The sequence below is a fragment of the Cucumis melo genome, chromosome 9 (genome assembly GCF_025177605.1).
Source record: "Cucumis melo cultivar AY chromosome 9, USDA_Cmelo_AY_1.0, whole genome shotgun sequence".
NCBI lineage: Eukaryota > Viridiplantae > Streptophyta > Magnoliopsida > Cucurbitales > Cucurbitaceae > Cucumis > Cucumis melo.
The window spans coordinates 613,027-633,996 of record NC_066865.1 but is presented as its reverse complement, the minus strand read 5'-3'; the positions used below and the strand labels follow the sequence as shown (position 1 = coordinate 633,996).

At 29.4% G+C, this 20,970-nt stretch overlaps 3 protein-coding genes across 4 annotated transcripts; 1 reads left to right on the top strand and 2 right to left on the bottom strand.

Moving 5' to 3' along the window:
- Nucleotides 1-258: 258 nt before the first annotated feature.
- Nucleotides 259-2,165, bottom strand: LOC127150977 (uncharacterized). Its single transcript, XM_051090052.1, has 4 exons — nucleotides 1,467-2,165; nucleotides 892-1,263; nucleotides 595-654; nucleotides 259-480 (listed from the first exon to the last, which is right to left on the bottom strand). Exons 1-4 carry the CDS (start codon nucleotides 2,163-2,165, stop codon nucleotides 259-261), a joined length of 1,353 nt encoding a protein of 450 aa, XP_050946009.1.
- A 3,283-nt stretch (nucleotides 2,166-5,448) lies between these two features.
- On the top strand, nucleotides 5,449-12,644 carry LOC103498682 (protein DETOXIFICATION 12-like). 2 transcript variants are annotated; one of them, XM_051090111.1, is made up of 7 exons: nucleotides 5,449-5,729; nucleotides 10,400-10,944; nucleotides 11,026-11,112; nucleotides 11,242-11,298; nucleotides 11,559-11,797; nucleotides 12,026-12,231; nucleotides 12,472-12,644. In XM_051090111.1, exons 1-7 carry the CDS (start codon nucleotides 5,529-5,531, stop codon nucleotides 12,511-12,513), a joined length of 1,377 nt encoding a protein of 458 aa, XP_050946068.1. In that variant the 5' UTR covers nucleotides 5,449-5,528; the 3' UTR covers nucleotides 12,514-12,644. The 2 variants fall into 2 exon arrangements, with proteins under 2 accessions (XP_050946068.1, XP_050946067.1); XM_051090110.1 differs by lacking the exon at nucleotides 5,449-5,729 and adding an exon at nucleotides 8,634-9,103.
- A 3,224-nt stretch (nucleotides 12,645-15,868) lies between these two features.
- Nucleotides 15,869-17,471, bottom strand: LOC103498683 (ethylene-responsive transcription factor ERF021). The gene has a single exon (XM_008461382.3). It carries the CDS (start codon nucleotides 17,229-17,231, stop codon nucleotides 16,665-16,667), a length of 567 nt encoding a protein of 188 aa, XP_008459604.1. The 5' UTR covers nucleotides 17,232-17,471; the 3' UTR covers nucleotides 15,869-16,664.
- Between the last annotated feature and the right edge of the window lie 3,499 nt (nucleotides 17,472-20,970).

Sequence of the window (20,970 nt, the reverse complement as noted above, 5' to 3'; positions counted from 1 at the left end):
CTAGAAGGGATTTAGTTGATGAAAGGAATGGTTCAATAAATACTAATCTCAATGCAAACAAAGACAGACAAAAAACTTTTTCTTGATTAATATGGTAAAATCAACTAACAGCATATGAAGGTCCAATGTGAACTCTGTCACAAACATCCACAAAACAACTATTGCACTACAATATCTATCTACTAAATATTAAGAGATTTGCAATGTGAAGTCTACCACAAATATCAACAAAACTACTGCACTACAATATCCATCTACTTATAATTGAGAGATTTGCAAATCAAAACTAGGTGCTAGATCCCTTATTCTAGGAGAATATCTTGTTGGTTTTGGAGAATCATTCTTCTTGCCTCTTACATTCTTTTGTTCTTTCACATTCTCCAACACTTTCTTTGATGGTTTAGGTTGTCTCTTCGGCCTAGCTTTTTCAATATTCGTCGCTATTTCCATAATTTTCACTTTTGCCTTTTCTTGAACAACCTGAAAATATATAATATTGAATTAGAGTTTATCTACATATATACATTAAGTCTATCATAAAACAACAAAATGTGATTATTATAATACATTCACTTTGTTTGATGTGTCATGCACCATTTTTGACTTATTTTCACGATGATTATCATCTTCCTCGGTTTCCTCATTATCTTCAATCTTTTGCAGATATTAATATTAGTATTGCAATGAAAAGAATTATAGAAATTGTCAATATCCTATCATTGATAGACTTTTGAATCAGAATTGAAATTTCAGAATAGTCTATCACTAATAGACTTAAATCATAGAAAGAATAGTCTATCATTGATACAATTCTACCATTGATAGACTTTTCACACACAAACATAATAGTCTTGGAAAAAATAAAAGTAAAAGAACTATTAGTAATTTTACCTCTTTCTCTTTATCAACATCAGCATCAATCATTTCTAAACTTATTGGTGGAGGAGGATTCTTTTCCAAGGGCTCTTGAGATTGTTTTTCACTTTCACATTTGTGCGAAAGTCTTTGATTTACCACTTCTGTCAGTGAAAGTAACAAACGAACAATCTCCTCTTGTCCCTTCTTCAAGCACTCTAAATCTTCTTTGTGCTGTTTTTTTAAATCTTGAATATCTTCATGTAAAGAAGATATTCTTTCTGCCATATTGCTTTCCTTCATAGCACATGCTTCTTCATCCAATTTATCATTTTCTAATTCCAAAAAATATCTGAAGTACTCAGATTTCATTTCTTCTTCTGATGCAACAATGGGGACCACAGATAGCTAAAAAACAAAATATATAATCAGTGTTAAACAAGAAAGAAACTATCACTGATATGGATCTATAACTGATATGGATCTATCACTGATATGGATCTATCACTGATAAGGATCTATCATTGATAAGGATCTATCACTGATATGGATCTATCACTTAGTAACAACAAATTTAGAAAATACTAGAAACGAAAACAAATGAAACTTACATTTTTTTCCAGAAAGATGTTATCTTCAAGATCTTGCCAATCGAGTTGTTCACTGGATTCCCAATTTAATATTCTTGGACACCCTTTCCCTATTCTTGTCACATACCCACTAGCAAGTTGAGGAAGTATTTCGTATGCCCAGTAAGCTAGAACCATAGGGAAGCCTTGTAGAAAGGCACACGCTTTAGATTCTGTTTCTAAGTTCTTAGACTTTCTTTTGGATTTCACCGCATTTTGAATGAATTGCTTTGTAAGACTGAAGCACAACCTTCCCCAAGGATAATTCCTAAACTTCTCTTTATCATCCAACATCTTTACATGTTTTAAATCCAACATATTGTGATTTTGTTTAGGAATTAAAACATTGTACAAGAAGTAAAGGTTGGCTAATTTTACTAGCTCTTCTTCATCGGTGCAGGATTTACAGTGATAGTTAAAAGCAGTCTTCAATTCTTGTCTACTAATGGAAGTGTTATTTCTAAAAAACAATTGTTTAACCATAGACTCATTTTCTTCCGTTGCATCTAAAACATCTTCTATAGGATATTCACCACAATTTAATCCTGTAATCAAACAAAAATCTCGCAGTCCAAACTCCACAATGTTACCTTCGATGTTGAAAAGAAGAACATTGTTGTCCGTTGAGACACATTGTCTTCTAATCAAGTGTGCTAATAGTTGTAAAGGTATTTTTGTCATTTTTAAATTTAAGTGCCCAAATGGTCCTTCTTTAAACAAGTCTAGACAACTAGGTGATAAACTTTCGATAATATGGTCAGAAGTTTGTAGATTACAGTACACAGTGATTCTTAAGGTTGACTTCCACATTTCTTTGGGAATAATTAATTGTTTTCCCTGTTTAGAGCAAAATAATTGTTACAAATATGCAACATACTAACTTAGAAACAAAACAATATATATATATATATAATGGAATACCTTCTCTTTTTTTTATCTTCTTTTTGCTTGATGAAGGTTCATGTGTTGAGACTCTTTTTGCACATTTTTCATTTGGTTCGCTTTCCATAATATCTTTTTTCTTATCCATCTATTAAAATTACAACAAACACATCAACCCAATGAACTAAACATCCCCCAAACATATCAGTGATACAAACATATAATAACAATCCAACATAAACAAAGTAAAACATCCTTCAAGCTGATAGAAACATATCACTGATAGAACATAAACAACATCACATAAAAATATACACTAACACACAAACCTATACACTAAACTAAAAATATACATTAAACTAAATTATCATTGATAGACCCTAACCCTATACACTAACACACAAACCTAAAACAGATCAGCATGTTATACATTCCATCATAAACCAGTTAAACATCCTCCAAATTCATTAATCAGTGATAGAAACTTATCACTGACAGACCCTAAGCAACATAACACACAAAATCTAAATTAGACTAGAGCTTTTACTAATTTCCCAAGTCAAACAGGCTAAACATCTTCGAAGACTATCAGGGATTGAAACATATCAACGATAGACCCTAGGCAACAACAATGCCCGTTAAATGGTTATCTACTAACATCCCAATGCAAACAAATAAAATATCCCTCAAGACTATCAGTGATACAAATATATCACCGATAGACCCTAACCCTATACACTAACACACAAACCTAAAACAGATCTGCATGTTAAACATTTCAACATAAACAAGTTAAACCCTAAATCAGTGATAGAAACACATCATTGATATACACAAACTGAAAAACACAACGTAGAATGTAGTGCGGTGGAATAAAAACAAAATAGAAGAAAATAGTACCTGCAGCGTGGCGGAAGGAAAATAAAATAGAAGAAAGTAGTAGGCCAGAACGGCACCGGCACCGGAAAACCAAATGGAAGTAGGAAGAAAGTGGAAGAAAATAGAAAGAGGAGGAAAGTACCGGCACCGAAAAACCAAATGGGAGGAAGAAAGTGGAAGAAAATAGGAAGAGGATGAAACGGACTACAGTCGCGAAGAATCTTCTGCACTTTCCCACGAAGAATCTGCTTGAAACGCGAAGAAAGTGGAAGAAAATATATGTAGGGGTAATTTCGTCTTTTTCATTAAAAATTGCCATATTTGCAATTTTTTATAATTTTTGCTACATCCTTAATATATTTTGGGTCAAATGCTATATACCCACTCGACCCATATTTTTATTTCACAAAGTTTATTTTCATGTAAAGATGACTTAATTATTATTTAAATTTAAATTTTATATGTAATATAGTATAATAGTTGTAAGGAGATGATTCATAATTTTTGCCGATTAATATAGATTAAATAACTCTCGATGTTGTTTGGAGAAAGGACTATCCAATTGAATTAAGTGTTGAGATGATACACTAAGAATAAGATTAATACTGTACATCTAAAATTTACCCAACAAGCCATTGTTTGGAGAAAGGACTATCCAGAACTTGAATTGACCAACTTCACAACAAGCCTTAGCTTGGTCTTCGTGTTGGATGGTTGCTTTCTGTACCTCTATTTCTTTATATGTAAACACTGCCTCTTGTAATGTCTGAATAGTATTGTACATATAAATTTTACCCAACAAGCCCACAAAATTAGTTTCATGCTTCATCTTATGAAGCAATTTCAAAATCATTCACATTTACTGTCAAATTGACCTATAAAATGGGCAATAATTTGATTATTAATGGAATATGATTGCCATGCATATAGAGTATTATTTCTTACATACTTATTATGATCACTATACACATAGGAAACTTAATCATTTCCAAAGGGATATATATATATATATATTCAGCTCATTATTAGAAAATAAGTTGGAATTATTAAACTGTTTGATCTCATCAAAACAATTCTCTTACGTGGGAATCGATCTCATGTGTTTGAAACTTGCAAAAAGAGGAATTAAAATAGACATCTTCAAACCAAAATAAGTAAATTCAATAGTATAAAAAAGTTAATTTAAGATAGATATCTAATTATCCTCTCCTTTGTTCTTCTAATGGAACAATTTGTAGTGGTTAATAAAGGAGGGAGGGGAGGAAATTAAAAGGATTTCTTCTTTACTACAAACTTTTTTCAAGCTCCTTTAACACAAAGAAAGAACACACGTCTTACTTTTGGTGAGTTAATGGTTGTGTGTGTACTCAGCCTAAAAACAATAATGACATCCACTTAGTTAACCTCATAACAAATTTTCTATATTTGAGACAACTAGGAATGGATAAAGTTTATGTCACTCCTTCATCCACCCTTCTTTTTTTATTGGTTCAATTAACACCATATTATATATTTAATAATCAATCTTCTTACAGATTAGTCTATCTATTAGATTACACAATTTTGAGATTGAAACCCTATGGAATCTAATATGATATTAGAGTTTATAAAGCCTAAGCAAAAATCGATTATGGTCTAAGTTTGATGATCTAAGGAGATATAATCTTGAGGAGAGATGTGTTGAGAATCCAACACCGAAAAAAATGAAAGGATATCTCATTTTTTCTCGCATTGCAAATTCACATATTATCCAATATTATTATAAAAAGCAAACCTGCATGTCAAAAGGTACTGTGTTTGAATTTTTTTTTTAACAGTAATGTTTTTTGAGATCCTTGATGAAGATTTCATACAATTTTACAAGATACAGGATTAAAAAAACATTACATATATTCATTTCTGTCCAATTTTTTTTCTTTAATTTATATATGTGTGTGTGTAGAAACTTGAACAACCTTAAATTTCCCATGAATATAAAAATAGATCAGTTGCAAGCAAATGCTTCAAAAATTAAATCTTTAGTAGTGCAAATGACAATGTCCCTAACAATAATCCATTATCTAATTTACTTCGATTATATACCATGAGGTTTAGTGGAAAATAGAGGATTCATTAAAGTTGTGGACCCTAATTAAGTTCAATGCTTTCATGTGTCAGATTCCAAATACTTATAGCGATCCTATCTCAAATTGCCATTTATGTATTTTCTATTTTAAGAGATAGGGGAAGAGAAGGTAAAGGAGAAAAAAGCGGTTAAAGATATGTTGTTTGTTTAGTGAGAAAATGAGAGAAAAATTGTGGGTTTATAGAAAGGAGTTGAAGACAGTGATCTTCATGGCAGCTCCAATGGCTGCTAGCACAATTTTGCAGTATGGAATGCAAACTGTTGGAGTGATGATGGTTGGACATCTTGGAGATGAACTTTTGCTTTCTGGACTTTCCATTGCTTCATCCTTCATCAATGTCACTGGATGTAGTGTTCTTGTAAGTCCTTTTCTTTCTGTAACACTTTCTTTAGCTTATTACACATTTTAAATGTGTGATAAGCTATGTATGTCACAATCATATGATAAGATACAATTCAACGTAACCATATATAAGTCCATATATTATTATTATAAGAATCTTTGTCTCTGTCGATACAAGCTACGTGGATAAGAGTTCGTTGACAGAGCTTCATCTGCCAACGCGTTTGAGCATTGACAAAAATGCCAACAAAAATACAAAACGTAGTTAAAGTTCAATTTTCATTAGCGGTTCTTCTTCCAAAATTAAACGTGTGCATCCAATTAAAGTTAAATTTTCATAAATATACACATCATATTACCTACAACTCTTGTACTAGATAACTCTCGAATGTATTATATTAAATTTACCTACTCCATCTATCAACTAAGCTTTTGGGTTGAATAGTTAATTTTCAAATAGTACCAGGGAAGGTTACTTTAGAATGTTCTCGGTTACGTTCAAGCCCCTACAACTTTATTTCCTTTCCGTTTAATATTAATTTCCACTTGTTGAGCCTTTTTTATATTTGAATTAGCTAATGTAGAAATTTATGTGGTTCACTAATAGTGTGTTAGCTTCATTCCCGAGATAGAGGGAGAACAATTCTGTTAGAGAGAATAATATTAACGCTCATCCTTAGCTTCATCAGCCTTGACAAGGTCACGATACGCTAGAATATAGTCTTGCAACATTGCTCCTCGACATTACCTAGCATTACAAAATACTGTCCTTAGAGGCAACAATAATTGGTCATTTTTCATCCAAATCTTGAGCTTGGTGTGTTGTTCCATTTGACGTCTAGATTTCCCATTCATAAGTTCTAAAATACCCATGTGATTGGTTACTATGGTAATTCTAAATATTTACATCATTGAGTAGATGGAGTTGGAAGATTTGATAATTTAATTATGATCTCTCTAAAAGAAATAATAATGGTAATTCTTGTAAAAGTTATAAAGTACTGATGTTGATGTTGATCACTTATTTCATGTGCATGATTGATTCTCATAAAATGTAGATATAATAATGTTGGCAACTAAACTTTGATATATATATATATATGTGTATGAAAATATGTTGCAACCTTTGTTCTTTTGGAAATATTTGTGTAATAATTTATTTATTTACCCTTATTCTCAAGAGGGTTTTCTTTGTCTTAAGTTCTACTAAATCATCTTTATTTGTAGGAATGAAGTTCATTTTAGTTTTTATCTCCTAATTAATTATCTTTCTTTTAAAGAATTTTGAGATCAAGAAAAGTTATTTTCTTTTTTTCCTTCTTTTTTAGGAGAAGAAAAGTTTTCTTTGTGGACAAAGTAATAGATGGCCCATCGTCTAAACAACTTTATTAATGAAAGATGAGACCACATCACTTTTTAAAGGGACAAAAATGTAAAATCATATAGGATAATATAAAGAAAAGATTGCATTGAAGAAAATTATTGTTTCACATATATATACACACACTCATATTATATATATATGTGTGTATATATATTTTGTCGAATTGGTTTTTTCATATTTACCTTGTTTATATAATATGTTAATTTACATAAACGTAACAAAATCTAAAAATATTTACCGCCTGTGTAACAAAAAAGCAAAAGCTCATGAAGCCAATAAAATACTTTTATAATTTTCAATTTTGCCCTGGCATCACTTGTCTTTCTTATTCTTCCTTCTTTGTGCTTTCTCTTCTAGATTTTTTCATCTCCTTTTTCCAAATTTTCATTTTTCTATTTTTAAACGATTTATTCGGTTTAAATCTCTCATTTTATCTTCACCATTTTTTGCAAGATTTTTTGGAGCTACTTTATCTTCCTCATATTCAAAAATATATCAAGATCGTCTAAACATCATTTTGACATGATTTAAACGATCATTTACAATTGTCAACACGATTGTTTAAATTTGAAGTCCGTGTTGATATGATCTAAATGATTATTAATCATAGTCAATACGATCGTTTAAATTTAAAGTATTTTTCCATCGTTTAAAAAGAACTACATGATCGTGTGAATATGATCTAAACGATCGTTTATCATAGTCAACACAATCGTTTAAAATTGAAGCATTTTTCCATTGTTAAAAAAAACTAGACGATCGTGTATCATGACCTATAAACGATCGAATATCATTCATTTAGACTATAGTACACAATTGTTTAGAAGAAGATTACTCATGTGCACGTGTGACTGTGATATTTTTTATATTGCTCATTGTAGGTTTGTGGGCTTTTTTCATTTTCGAATTTTTTTTATAAATATTTTACCAGTTTGTTATAAATTTTAAAAACCCTATTATATACGTGATGTTGAAACAATCAATTATTATTTTCACATATATAAGATATCTATAAATATGTTCATAAGGAGTAATTATCTCTGGTTTTAGTCTCTAATCTCCTCTTAGTTTTTTTCCTTTTTTCTTAATAATAAAATAAATTAAAATATTTATAAATTCATTCTTAATTGCAATCCCATCCCAGACATATTATAGAACAATCGGAAAAGTAGAAGAATTTTGGTTTATATAGAATTTTAGATTTTATTCTTGATCCCTGTAATCTTTATTATTATTATTTAATTTTTATATTTCTTAATGAATCTATTTTAATTCCCACGTACAAATTTTGAAGGATAATTATAAATATAGCAATTAGACATAAAGTATTGACATTGCAAAAAAAGTGAATATGACAAAATTTAAATCTAGTTTTCAAAATTTATCGATGATAGACCATATCATTATTAAAAATCTATTAGTGATAGATCATATTACTAGTAAACGTGTATCAACGGATAGATTTTTCTATGTTTGTAATTATTTAAAAATGAAATGTTATATGTAAACATTTTTTTTAAAAAAAAAAGATTCTAAGCAATGACTTTTATTTTGGAATGAAATGTAATCTCTCTTTAGGTAATTGAAGCATTAGTTTAGATTCGGAAGCAGTATGGGATTAGATACGATGAGAAGAGACAATTAAACTTGAAAGAAAGGAGTGCTGTGTGGGTCCAATGTTCAAATAGTCACCAATAAGTGCAAAAATGAATGTGTAGTTTTGGAATTTTTATCATAAACTATTAGTTTCCTTTATTTGGGGGATTTTGTTTGGGAGAAGAGAACGAAAATTTTGAACAAAAAGAATGGGAGAAAAATGGAGAAATTATACAAAGGAAGTGAAGAAGGTCATCTTCTTAGGAGCTCCCATAATCACTGCCCTTCTTCTTCAGTACCTTTTGCAGGTCATCACTCTCATCCTCATCGGCCATCTCGACGACGAGCTTTTGCTTTCCGGTGTCTCCATTGCCATTTCCTTTGTTCGGGTTACTGGATTTAGCCTCCTCGTAATCTCATCCTCTCCCTTTCCATCTCCGTTCTCTTTGCTTTCTTTGTCTTCTTTTCTTCTAACTTTTACGATGTAGAACTCGTAAACGCAACTATGACTGTTTTTTTTTTCTTATAGATTTTAGAATGGAAGAAAAAAAACGAATTTGAGAAGTTAAGGTAAACGATGATTTCCTTTTTTGTTCTTTAGGTTTGTTTATCTAATTTTTTCATCCTAGTTTTCAAGGTTATCTTAAAGAAATAACTTTTTTGAACTATTTCTTTTCTTTTCTTTTTTGGTTCCGTAATTTGATTTTGGTTGAAGAAAAATTTACTGAAAATAAGTGATAAAGTTGTATCGATAAGTTTAACTTAAAAAAACCGACAAAAAGAAGAAAAACAAAATTTATTATCAAAGAATCTAATTGAGAGTGTTTATCCTTTTTCCTTTTTTTTTTTTTTTATTTTATATATATTTTAATATATATCATTAATTAAAGATAGAAAAATGTTGTATTGTGATTACTAACAAATTCATATGTTAACTAAGCTTACTTTTTGTATATTTCTCTCTCCAATCTCTCATCTCTTTTTTTTCTCTCTTTCCCTTCCTTTTATCGTTTACTATTTTCCTCTTTTAAGTGTTTTTTCCGTTTTTCTTTCTTTCTCATTTCATTTTCTAAATAATTTCTCTCTCATTTCTTTTCTCTCCTTTTCATTTTCTCTCCTTTTCATTTTCTTTCCTTTTTTCCTCTCTTAATTTTCTCTAATATTCCTTGAGCTATTTATTATTCTTCTAAGATATTTATTATATTTCCTCATCTTTTTAGAATTTTAAATTTTTTTTGTATTAATTTAATAGATGTAAGATAATTCATGTTGACAATTGATTAACAAAAATCTCTTTTTTTTAATTTTATTTGTGTATATGACTAACTCTAAATGATAATTAAAATAGTACTATCGAATTAAATAAAAATATTGATAATAACTTAAATGTTTCAGTACAAAAATGTATATGGACTAATTACAAATATAGATATTAAATTTATAATATTAGTATATATGGCAACATCTAAAAAAAATTGTCAATGTAACAAAATCTATTGAAATCTATCGTTTATAGGTTTTGCTATACTTACGATTCTTCTAAAATAAGACAAAATCTATTAATAAAAGACACGGTTATTGCTAATAAAACTCTTTCTAGTGATATAGTTTATCACCGATAGACTCCAAAATACATTTACAATCAATTTTTTTGGTATTATATTATATTTTCTAACGCTTTGTATATGGTGTTATTATTGTTGCAGCTAGGAATGGCTGGAGCTTTAGAAACTCTATGTGGACAAGCATATGGAGCAGAACAATATCATAAGATTGGAATTTATACTTATAGTTGCATGATTTCTCTCCTTTTAGTTTGTTTTCCAATCTCTATATTATGGTTTTTCACAGATAAATTACTAATTTTGATTGGCCAAGACCCTTCAATTTCTTTTGTGGCAAGAAATTACTCAATTTTTCTCATTCCAAACCTCTTTGCCTATGCAATCCTTCAATCTCTTGTGCGCTATCTCCTCACTCAAAGCTTGATCCTTCCTTTGCTCTTTTTCTCATTTGTTACACTCTCTTTGCATATTCCCATTTGTTGGCTTCTTGTTCTTCATTTCAAGTTTAAAGTTATGGGAGCTGCTTTGGCTCTTGGCATATCTTATTGGCTCAATGCTATTTTTCTTGGTCTTTATATCTTCTTCTCTCCTTCTTGTAACAAGACTCGAGCTCCGTTCTCAAGTGAGGCTATCTCGAGTATCCCTAAGTTCTTTCGGCTTGCCCTTCCTTCTGCCTTGATGGTTTGGTAAGTGATAGCAGATATATATTATTTGATCTGGTTTTGATTTGATATCATTTAATTTGATTTTTGTTTTTTGTTTCATAGCCTTGAGTGGTGGTCTTATGAGGTTATTCTTTTGCTTTCTGGGCTTTTACCAAATCCTAAGGTGGAGGCTTCTGTGCTTTCTATATGGTATTATTTAATTTATTTATGCCTTTTAGTTTTGATGTTGAGAAGTACTTATGAAAACTTTTCAAAAAGATATATAAGACTAAAGTGTTTTAACTCTTTTTCTTTATTTTTTTGGATGGTATTTGACAGTTTCTCAATCACTTATTTGCATTATTTCATACCATATGGGTTGGGGGCCACAGTAAGGTGAGTTCTCTCTCTCCCTTTCTCTCTCTCTCTCTCTATATATATATATTCCATTGTCTGTCATATTTCTATACATGAAAATATCTAAGCTTAACAGAAAAAAATAATAAGAAAAGAAACATGTAACACCATCATAAAATTGAAGAGTTTCTCACTAAAGTGTACTATCTCATTCAATTTCTCTATGATTTATACAAATTTACAAAGCTCTCAACTCCCTTAATTATATAATTACATTATATATTTGATTATATATATAGCACAAGAGTATCAAATGAACTAGGAGCTGGAAATCCAGAGGAAGCTAAAGTAGCAGTGAAGGTAGTGGGAGTTCTTGGAATCATTGAATCAATTGTTGTGAGTTTAACTCTGTTTGGATGTCACAAGTTCTTGGGATATGCATTCACAAGTGACACTCAAATTGCCAATCACATTGCTTCCATGTGGCCTTTGATTTGCCTCTCCATTCTCATTGATAGTTTCCTTGGTGTTCTTTCAGGTATCGCATAATATATATCTTTATGTGTTTAAAATCATTCTAAATTACACCTTTCATCCTGCATGCTGTCAAACAAAAACGTGTTTCGTCATCGTTTATTTATTTTTTCTGTGGTAATTAAGAAGAAAGAGAGAGATTTAATATATATATATATATATATATATATATATATATATATATATATATTTGTGTGTGTGAATTGGAATAATGTTAAATTATAATTATTAGGTGTTGCAAGAGGAAGTGGATGGCAAGATTTAGGGGCATATGTGAATTTGGGATCATATTATATAGTTGGGATTCCAATGTCAGCAGTGTTGGCTTTTGTTGTACATTTGAGAGTCAAAGGGCTTTGGATTGGTTTGGTTTCTGGAGCTGCTCTTCAAACCTTTCTTTTTGCTCTCATTACCACTTTCACTAATTGGAATCAACAGGTCTCTCTCTCTCTCTCTCTCTCTCTCCCTCTATTTTTTAATCAATCTTGTTTTTGTTCTTTTTATTCACGATTTAAGGATCAAAATGAACCAAAATTGAAAGTTAAAAAAATTAAACGCAAAAATTGCTCGTAACATTTCTATATTAGAAAAAAATAATTTAGGAATAAATTAATAATAATAGTGATTATATAATTTTACTATCTTCTCATCTACGTTATGATCAAACATACCATGCAGGCCTTAAAAGCAAGGGAAAGGGCTCTTGAAGGAAATACCTAAAATCTCTCCCCAATTATATCATCACAATAGTTTGATTCAATTGTAAACTCACCCATTTATGGGGTTTAAATTAAAGGGTAACAATTATCCATTAAGGAACACTACTTAATCAATCATCAGGTTCTACTTAATTTAATTTATTTATAATCAAATAAAAATTTACAGGGTGAAAAATAAATTATATGGAATACATTGATGGAAAACATCTTGAAAGAAAATTCAATAAATTGAGAAGGGGAGAAGCTTATTTAGAGAGAATTCTCCAATTATGTAGAGTGGATGGTTCAACCTAAATGTTCCATTTATTTATAAAGACATATATATGGTAAATATTTGTAATAATTACATTTATAAATTCAGCCATATGGTATTTCTAGTGTATTATAATAATATATGTACATTTTATTAACATATTTCAATCTCATTCAAATCTTTCAAACGTTTGAATCCAATTCATATTTTATATATATATATATATGTTTCTTTTTCTTTAATTAATACATTAGTTATTATTAAAATACAAATATATATTGTATTTTATATTTATTATATCCAACATATATTCATTACCAATTTAAACATTTCAGAAGATAACTTTAACTTTCTCATGCATAATATATTATATTGGTGAGATATAATTGATGATTAGAAAAGAAAACTTTTATATCTAAAATAGTCCATTCGATCGTATTTTTTTCAAATATATAACAAAGCGGTAAAATATTTAACAATAGTTCTGAAAACGAAAAAAATTTATAGGCCCACAATGAAAAATACTAAAAAACGTCCCGTTAACAATACGCGTAATATATTTGCTACACAATCGTTGTTTAGACTTGGCTATTGTTTGGTACGCGAACGTTTAGATTTTGATTTATTTTTCAATTCTATCGTTTAATTTGGTACACAATCATTTAAATTTGGCTAAATGAATTTTTTCAAGATTGTTTTGGTACACAATTGTCTCAATTTGTTTACACGATCGTTTATTTTTTTCAAGATTCTTTGGTATAAGATCATTTAGATTTTACTATTTTCTTTACACGATCGTTTAGATTTGACCTTTTCAATCTAAATGATTTTTTAAAGATTTTTTATACACGATATTTTAGATTTGGTTATGCTAATCTAAACGACGTAAAAAAAGGAGAGGAAAGGAAGAAAGACAATGGGAAGAAATTATAGAGAAAAATAAGAAAGACAATGGGAAGCAACCATAGAGAAAAATAAGAAAAAAAAAATCAGATTTATTTATCTAAATCTGAACGACCTAAAACAAAGAGCAAGAGAAGAAAGACGACGTAAAAAAAAGAAGAAGAGAGAAAGACGATGGAAAGAAATCGCAACGAAAAAAAAAAGTCGATAGAAAAAATCGCAGTAAAAAGAGAAGAAAGACAGAAGAACAAACTGAAATATTTAAAAAAAAAATAGTTAAATTTATGAATTTTGTTCCACGAATCGTAAATATTTTAGTAATTTATTATAAGAAAATTTTGTTTAAATATATGTGTTCGTAGTTCCCTTTATATATATATGTAAAGAGGGAGAGAGAGAGAGAGGTATAGGTATAGGTATAGGTATAGGTAGGGATGTATAGATTTTTTGTGGATAAAATGAAAAGGGGCATTTGGATATGAAATAATTGGTTTGGGCATGGAAGTTTGATGACCACTTATGATGCAAATATTATTGGGTATGGAGTATGGAGCCCAACTCAAACCCACTACTTTGCTTTTCCGTGTTTACTCCATTTCTTATATCTTCTTAACCCTAAATAAATAAAATCAAAATTAATCATTTATATCATAAAACTAAAATATAAGTCCCAATAATTATTATAAATCCTAAACCCTTCCAAATATTTCTAAAATATTAACATTTTTAAATATAGTAAAATAAACTATACCATATATAGCAAACTCTTAAATTTTGTCAATGATCGATAGACATCGGTTCACTTCTATTATTGTTTATCAATTTTTATTAATGTCTATCAATAAAACTGATAAAAGTATATCGGTGTCTATCAATGGATAGAATCTGAAATTTTGTTATAATTTATAAATATTTTATCAAATTTATCATTTTTTATGATATCCTTGTAAAATATCATCTTTACTTAAAACAAATTTTTTTTTTTTTTTGTCCAATCTTTTTCGGATACTTTTTAATCTTCTAGATATTTTCTTTTTTTTAATATCATCTACCATTACATTAACAAATTCAATAGATTTTATTCAAATCAAAATCAATTTTGTATTTGATATCTAAATTTTAAGTCTTTTTTAATTATTTTAAAACAAAATTCTAAAAAATAGTTACTAATTTATTTTATTAATAAAAAAAACTCTAAAATTGTAACCCAAAATTATATGTTTTTTTAAAAAAAAAGAAAATTGAAGACCTAAAACAAATTTTCAAAAATGATATAAAGTATAGGTTCTTAAGATATAGATACAAAATTTTCAAAAAATGTTATCAAAGTCCGGATATAAAGTATAGGTTCTTTTAAAGATATAGATACAAAATTAGAATTTTAAAAATTAGAGACGAGCAAAATCCTATATTAAATATTAGGAACTAAATATTATATATAGGATTGTTTTCAAATAAAGAGTAAAATGAATCAAAATATTTACATATATATCATAATATCAGTATTTATTATTGATAGCTACCGATAAATGTCTATTAGTGTTTACCACCGTTTATTATTATTGACACACGATAAATTTTTTGTTTATTTATAAATATTTTAAGTAGATTTACTATTAAAAACAATTTCTCTTACATAGAGCTCTAACCCTGGAAATGATGTTAGACGATCACAACATGTTTTCAATTCTTGATTAATTAATGGGATTAAAATTAAATAGTTTACCTATTATAATTCTCACTATTTTTGTAGCTCGATAAATGGAGTTGGAGAAATTGAACCCTCTTCCTTTTATTCGTAAAGAAATGCTTTTAATGATTCCAATTGTACTTCGAATTGTAGATTGATTTATTCTTTTTTGATTCCTTAGAATCGTTAATTAAATGAGTAGTCCATGAACGTTAACATAAACAAACATACAATTATGACATATATGTTTTACTTCTTTTAGAACGTTGTAATCAAATTTAAATTCTTTGTTCCATATATTATTTAATATTCTAAAAAAGAAAGAGAAATTTGGGATCCATTTTATAATCATTTGAATAGAATTCTTAAACAAAGTTATGTATCATCATTTTACTTTTAAAGTTCTTTTCTTTAATTTCTTCTCATATTCTTTAATTTGACTAATAAACATTGAACATAAAAAATAAAAGAAAAAGAGAGAGAGAGAGAAAGAAGTAAGGGAACAATGGATATTGTAAATGGTAATAATGAAACTTCATTTAACATATATTATATTATACAAATGTGATTGGACAAAAAGCACACACTCCACACTCTATTAATTTCTCCCACAAACATAGCCTATTAGGGTAACCAATATTCTAACTACAAGTGTGGTTCATATGGACCCCAATTAAATGCCACAATTTAATTTAAATCTCTAAATTCATAAAGAAATTAAAGAAGACCCAAATTCCATGATCCAAATTTGGGTTCACCAAAACCCTTCTTTTTCTTTTTCTTTTTCCTCTTCCTTTTCCTTTTCCATGAATTGACACAAATTGGCTCTCACCCAAAAACATTATCAATCTCTCCCCTTTCATTTTGGTTTTGTTTTGTTTTGTTTTGTATTTCAAAGGGCAAAACTATCAACTTTACTATAGTTTGTTAATTGTATGTGAGAGAAATTAAAAAAAAAAAGAGTATATATATTCTTTTTCTTATAATCAAATTGATGGTTATAATATTGTAAATTTTGTATTAAAAAAAAAAGGAAAGAGTAAAAAGAAAAGTACCCTTTTCCTTTATTGGACACCAAATCAATTATTTCCTAATAATTAATTTTCTTAACTAATCCATCTATCTTTGAGTAAATCCACCTTGCTTAATCCTAATTAATTAATTATGGTCAAAGTATACTTAGTTAATTAAACACACAACCCAAATTCTTTCTCTTTTTTTCTTTTTTTTCTTTTTTTTTGTAAAAATGATGTGTCATTTTTTCTATTTTTTAATTTTAAAAAAATAATGTTACCGTCCAATGACTCTAAGGATCCCAAAGTGAATCATTATGCATATTCTCCCACATCTCATCATCCTGCATGTCATCAACAAACACATTACCATTTGAAAACTCTTGATCCATTAGCATACTCTCCGACGACATTTGCATCCACATGTTAGGCGAATCCAAGGTCGACTCATTAATCGCCTGAATTTGGCTCGGCGACAATCGGACAGTCACTGGCGCAAGCCCCAAGGTGGAAGTTTCGTCACCCAGCTCAGACGATGCAACAGCAGGCGTTGTTCGTACCCGTAAAGCTGCCTCATGGGCAGCCAGACGAATGTCATCAGGAGTGGAGCTAAGAGGGAAAGGGAGAGAGTTGACAAGATGTGGGAAGTTGAGACGAGCATCACGACCACGAAAATGGTAGGCGGCTACGTCATAGGCCGTCGCCGCCATCTCCGGGGTCTCAAAGCTCCCCAACCATATTCTCGTCTTCTTTCCTGGTTCACGAATCTCCGACACCCATTTCCCCCATTTCCTCTTCCGAACACCGCGGTAGCTGGACGTGGCTGCGCCATGACTCCTCATTGAGCTGGGCTCTCCCATGCACGCAAACAATAATAACAATAATAAATGTAATAAATGTATGTAATAACAAATTTAATTTGTCCCTTTTGTAATTCTCAATTTGTGTAGATTTTGATTATTGGGGAAGTAAGTGAAGGAGTTAAAGAGTATATATAGAGAAAAAAAAAACTAAATGGATGAACTAAAGAGCTTCAATTGAAACGTGGACACTTCTCATGGCAAGAGTGAGCTTCCAAGTAGTTGCTTAAGCAAATTCAAAAGCTTTTAGATTTATTTTATTTTTTAAAATTATTTAATTTAAAAAGGTGAAAAGAATAAAATTTAAAAAATGGGGATTGAAAGTGATGGAGAAAAATGAATCTCCATTAGAAGGGAAGAAGAAGAAGATCAAGAAGAGGAAAATTGCAGAAGGCCGAGGAACTGTAGAGGGACGCGGTTTTGCAATCAGGTGGCTGAAGTCTTGGAAATTTGTGAATGGACCCCATAACCTTTCGGATATTACAATACAAAGAAATATCTCAATCTGATTTAATTTACAATATATTGATTTAAATATTTAATATTAACCTTATGAAAGGAAAGTAATCCACACGCCATGGAATCAGTGGTTGTGATTATAATATATGGGTGAAAGAGTGATGTCATCTTAGTGAAGTTATATAAATTTAAATATACACATAAATGTTTATATATATATACACTCTAGATAAAAGCTACACAATAAGAGTAGGATATAGTATATTCTATCTACTTTTTTTTTTTATCTTATCGCGTGTTCGAACTCGAGTGTATAATCTAAAGTTCATGGTTGGAGGTAATATTTTGAATTTGTATTGTAATATTAAATTCATTTCGACAACTTTATTTTTCAGTCGCTTTGACTTTTTAATATTTTATTTTTGTTTCACTCTCAATTTGAGACGCATTCTAATGGTTCTTCGACTTCTAGTAATTCTATCTATGTTGTAATTTCTCAAACACCGTCTAAAAGATATTAGGGGAATCGTTAAAATGGTAATTTTGACAAAAATAATGATAAAATAGAGTAAAATTTCAGATTTTATCTAGATATGTTTCTATCAGTTATATTGGTAGACAATAATAAAAGTTTACTTGATGGTAAAATCCAAACTTTTGGTATATTTTGTAAATATTTTAGTTTATTTTATTATATTTAAAAATGTTATTGTTTTTATCGATTTGATTGATTGATTAATTTTGTGTATTTGATAATAATAACAACAATAATAATAATAAAGTAGTCTATGTTATCTTAGGTGAAATTAAATATAGTTTAAGTTGTTAGACATCACGTCTTCTTTTACATAGATGATATGTTTCAATTTTTTTAGCTAATGTTTTCTTTTAGGATTTGTTACTTTTAAGAATTTGGGTTTATCATATTATATTATGATTGACAAAATAATGAATTATATACACAAAAGCCAAAATCATTAAGACATGATTTACATTTTTTCAACTCTTTCATTTAAGTAAGAGAGGAGAAGTAGTTTGTCGTTAAGGTTGCCATACAATTTGGCTAAATCAAATGAAATTTAGAGGAGAAATTAAGAAAAGTTTATGATTATTGAACTCTTTAATTTTTCATACATACATACTCTAAACAAATTTTGTTCTTTTTTAAATTTGTGTCAACTAAAATGTTATTAAGAATTTACGATCAATTAATTTTAATCTTGGCTGAATTAGAAAGTGTTCAAATGAGGAAATATTCGAGAATATAAAGAATTAAAATATTAGATACAGATTTCGTCTTTATATTTTTAAAACGTTCATTTTAGTCTCTATGTATATTTTTAACTTTAGTTCATTTTAGTTTTCGAACGTTTAAAATGTTCTTTTTTTTTTCCTCTCATTTTCATTTTTATTTATTTAAAGATCAAAATGAATCAAATGCGAAAATTAAACATAACTATATTTTAATAGAGTTTTTTTTTAAATAGAAAAATCTAACGAACTATTTATTAAAACCACTTTGTCAAATGTTTTATTATTATTATTATTAGAATAATATATTAAAAATGGAAATGGGTAAAAGAGTATTTTACATAAACTTAAAAGACAAAAGGCTAAATAATGTAATGGAAAGGAAAGCAATCTATTTTTGTGGATGGTAACACTTTTAGAAAAAGCATTTAGGTGATGTAATGTAGCCGCCCTTAGCACCCCATTGGCTTAATTCATATATAGAATTTAATGAGAAAGCTAAATATTCAATCATGTGAGACCAAATGTGAAAATTAGAATTATAAAACAAATCACATTTATATACATATTTCTAATATCTAATATATAGATATTTTATATATTTATCTGTTGACTCATGGAATGAAATAAACATATGGATAAGCCTCATGGGGTTATATAAAATTAAATGGGTAGATCCTACTATACTTTGAAAATTTCACAAACAATTTGGACAAACGATTATGGTTAATGGGTGCTAAAAATTGTTTGTCATGTTAGACTGATAGATTATTTTATCATTGATAAACGACTATTTTAATCTATAAAATACACGAATACGTCAATATGAGGCAGAAAATCGATATTCCTATCAATACATCATGTTGTTTCTGTATCTATATATGTGTTTCTCTATTTCCACTACAAGAAGTGAGGAGATTCTCGATGCACAAAAACGTCGATGGAAGTGGAAAAGACGTCGGGAAATCAATTTCCGACATAGAAGGGAACGTCGAAAAGACCGTCGGAAGAAACGCATTGGGAGACCTTTTCCCGACGCGTCACCAACAAAGCATTGGGAATAACCTTCTCTCGACGTTTTCTTCACCAACAAAGTAAGTAATCCCCGACGTCAACATTTCTGATGTCATTGGTGCGTTGGGAATAACCACTCCCGACGTGTATATATTCGACCTTGGCCATGCGTCAGGAAAAACTATCCTCGACGCGACGGTTGCAGCATATTCCTGACGTGTGTAGTGCATCGGGAAATATTTTTAATATGTATTTTTTATATTTTAAATATGTAATTTTTATTTTTTTTTCCTAAAATATTTTTCTGTAATGTTTTTCAATCGAGTCTCTATTTCCTAAACATTCAAATTCGTTTTTGATTAAATTAAACAAAATTCAAAATAAATTAGTAAATTACGAAATACAAACACAAATTCAACAAAAAAAATTTGATGTTCATAATACAAAGAAGTTAGTGTTCATAATAAAAAAAATTTAATGCTCATAATACAAAAAAGCGCAAAGAAAGTCATACGTCTCCTAACGAGCCTCGTACGTCATTCTACATTGTGGGTCCTACAATGATATAAAAGTGGCTAAGTTTAGTGCATATCATCACTGTATACTGTAATTTCAAAAACTTAAGAATAATAAAAACATATATACGTACCACAAAAGCTAGGGATCATCATGAGGTGATCCTTGTTGTGCCCTAGTCATGTCTTCTATTAGCTTCTGCATTCGTTTCACTTCTGAAACTAACGCTTCGTGATTTCTTGTCTGCTCTTCAATTTGTTGCATAGCTCGATCAAGCTTAGCCTGTAATTGAAGCCCTACTGTGGATTGCAGACATGACGTTGTGGAACTGCTCGTATTCGTCATCTTGCGGGCCTTCGACTTGGGTCCCCAAACAAGGCCTTTTGAGTAGCTCGATCATCTACCCAACACCGTCTCACATATCTCATCTCTAAAGAGTGGCTAATTACCTGGGGTAGGTTGAGACTAGAGTTCTAACATTTTATTTTGCAACAAATTT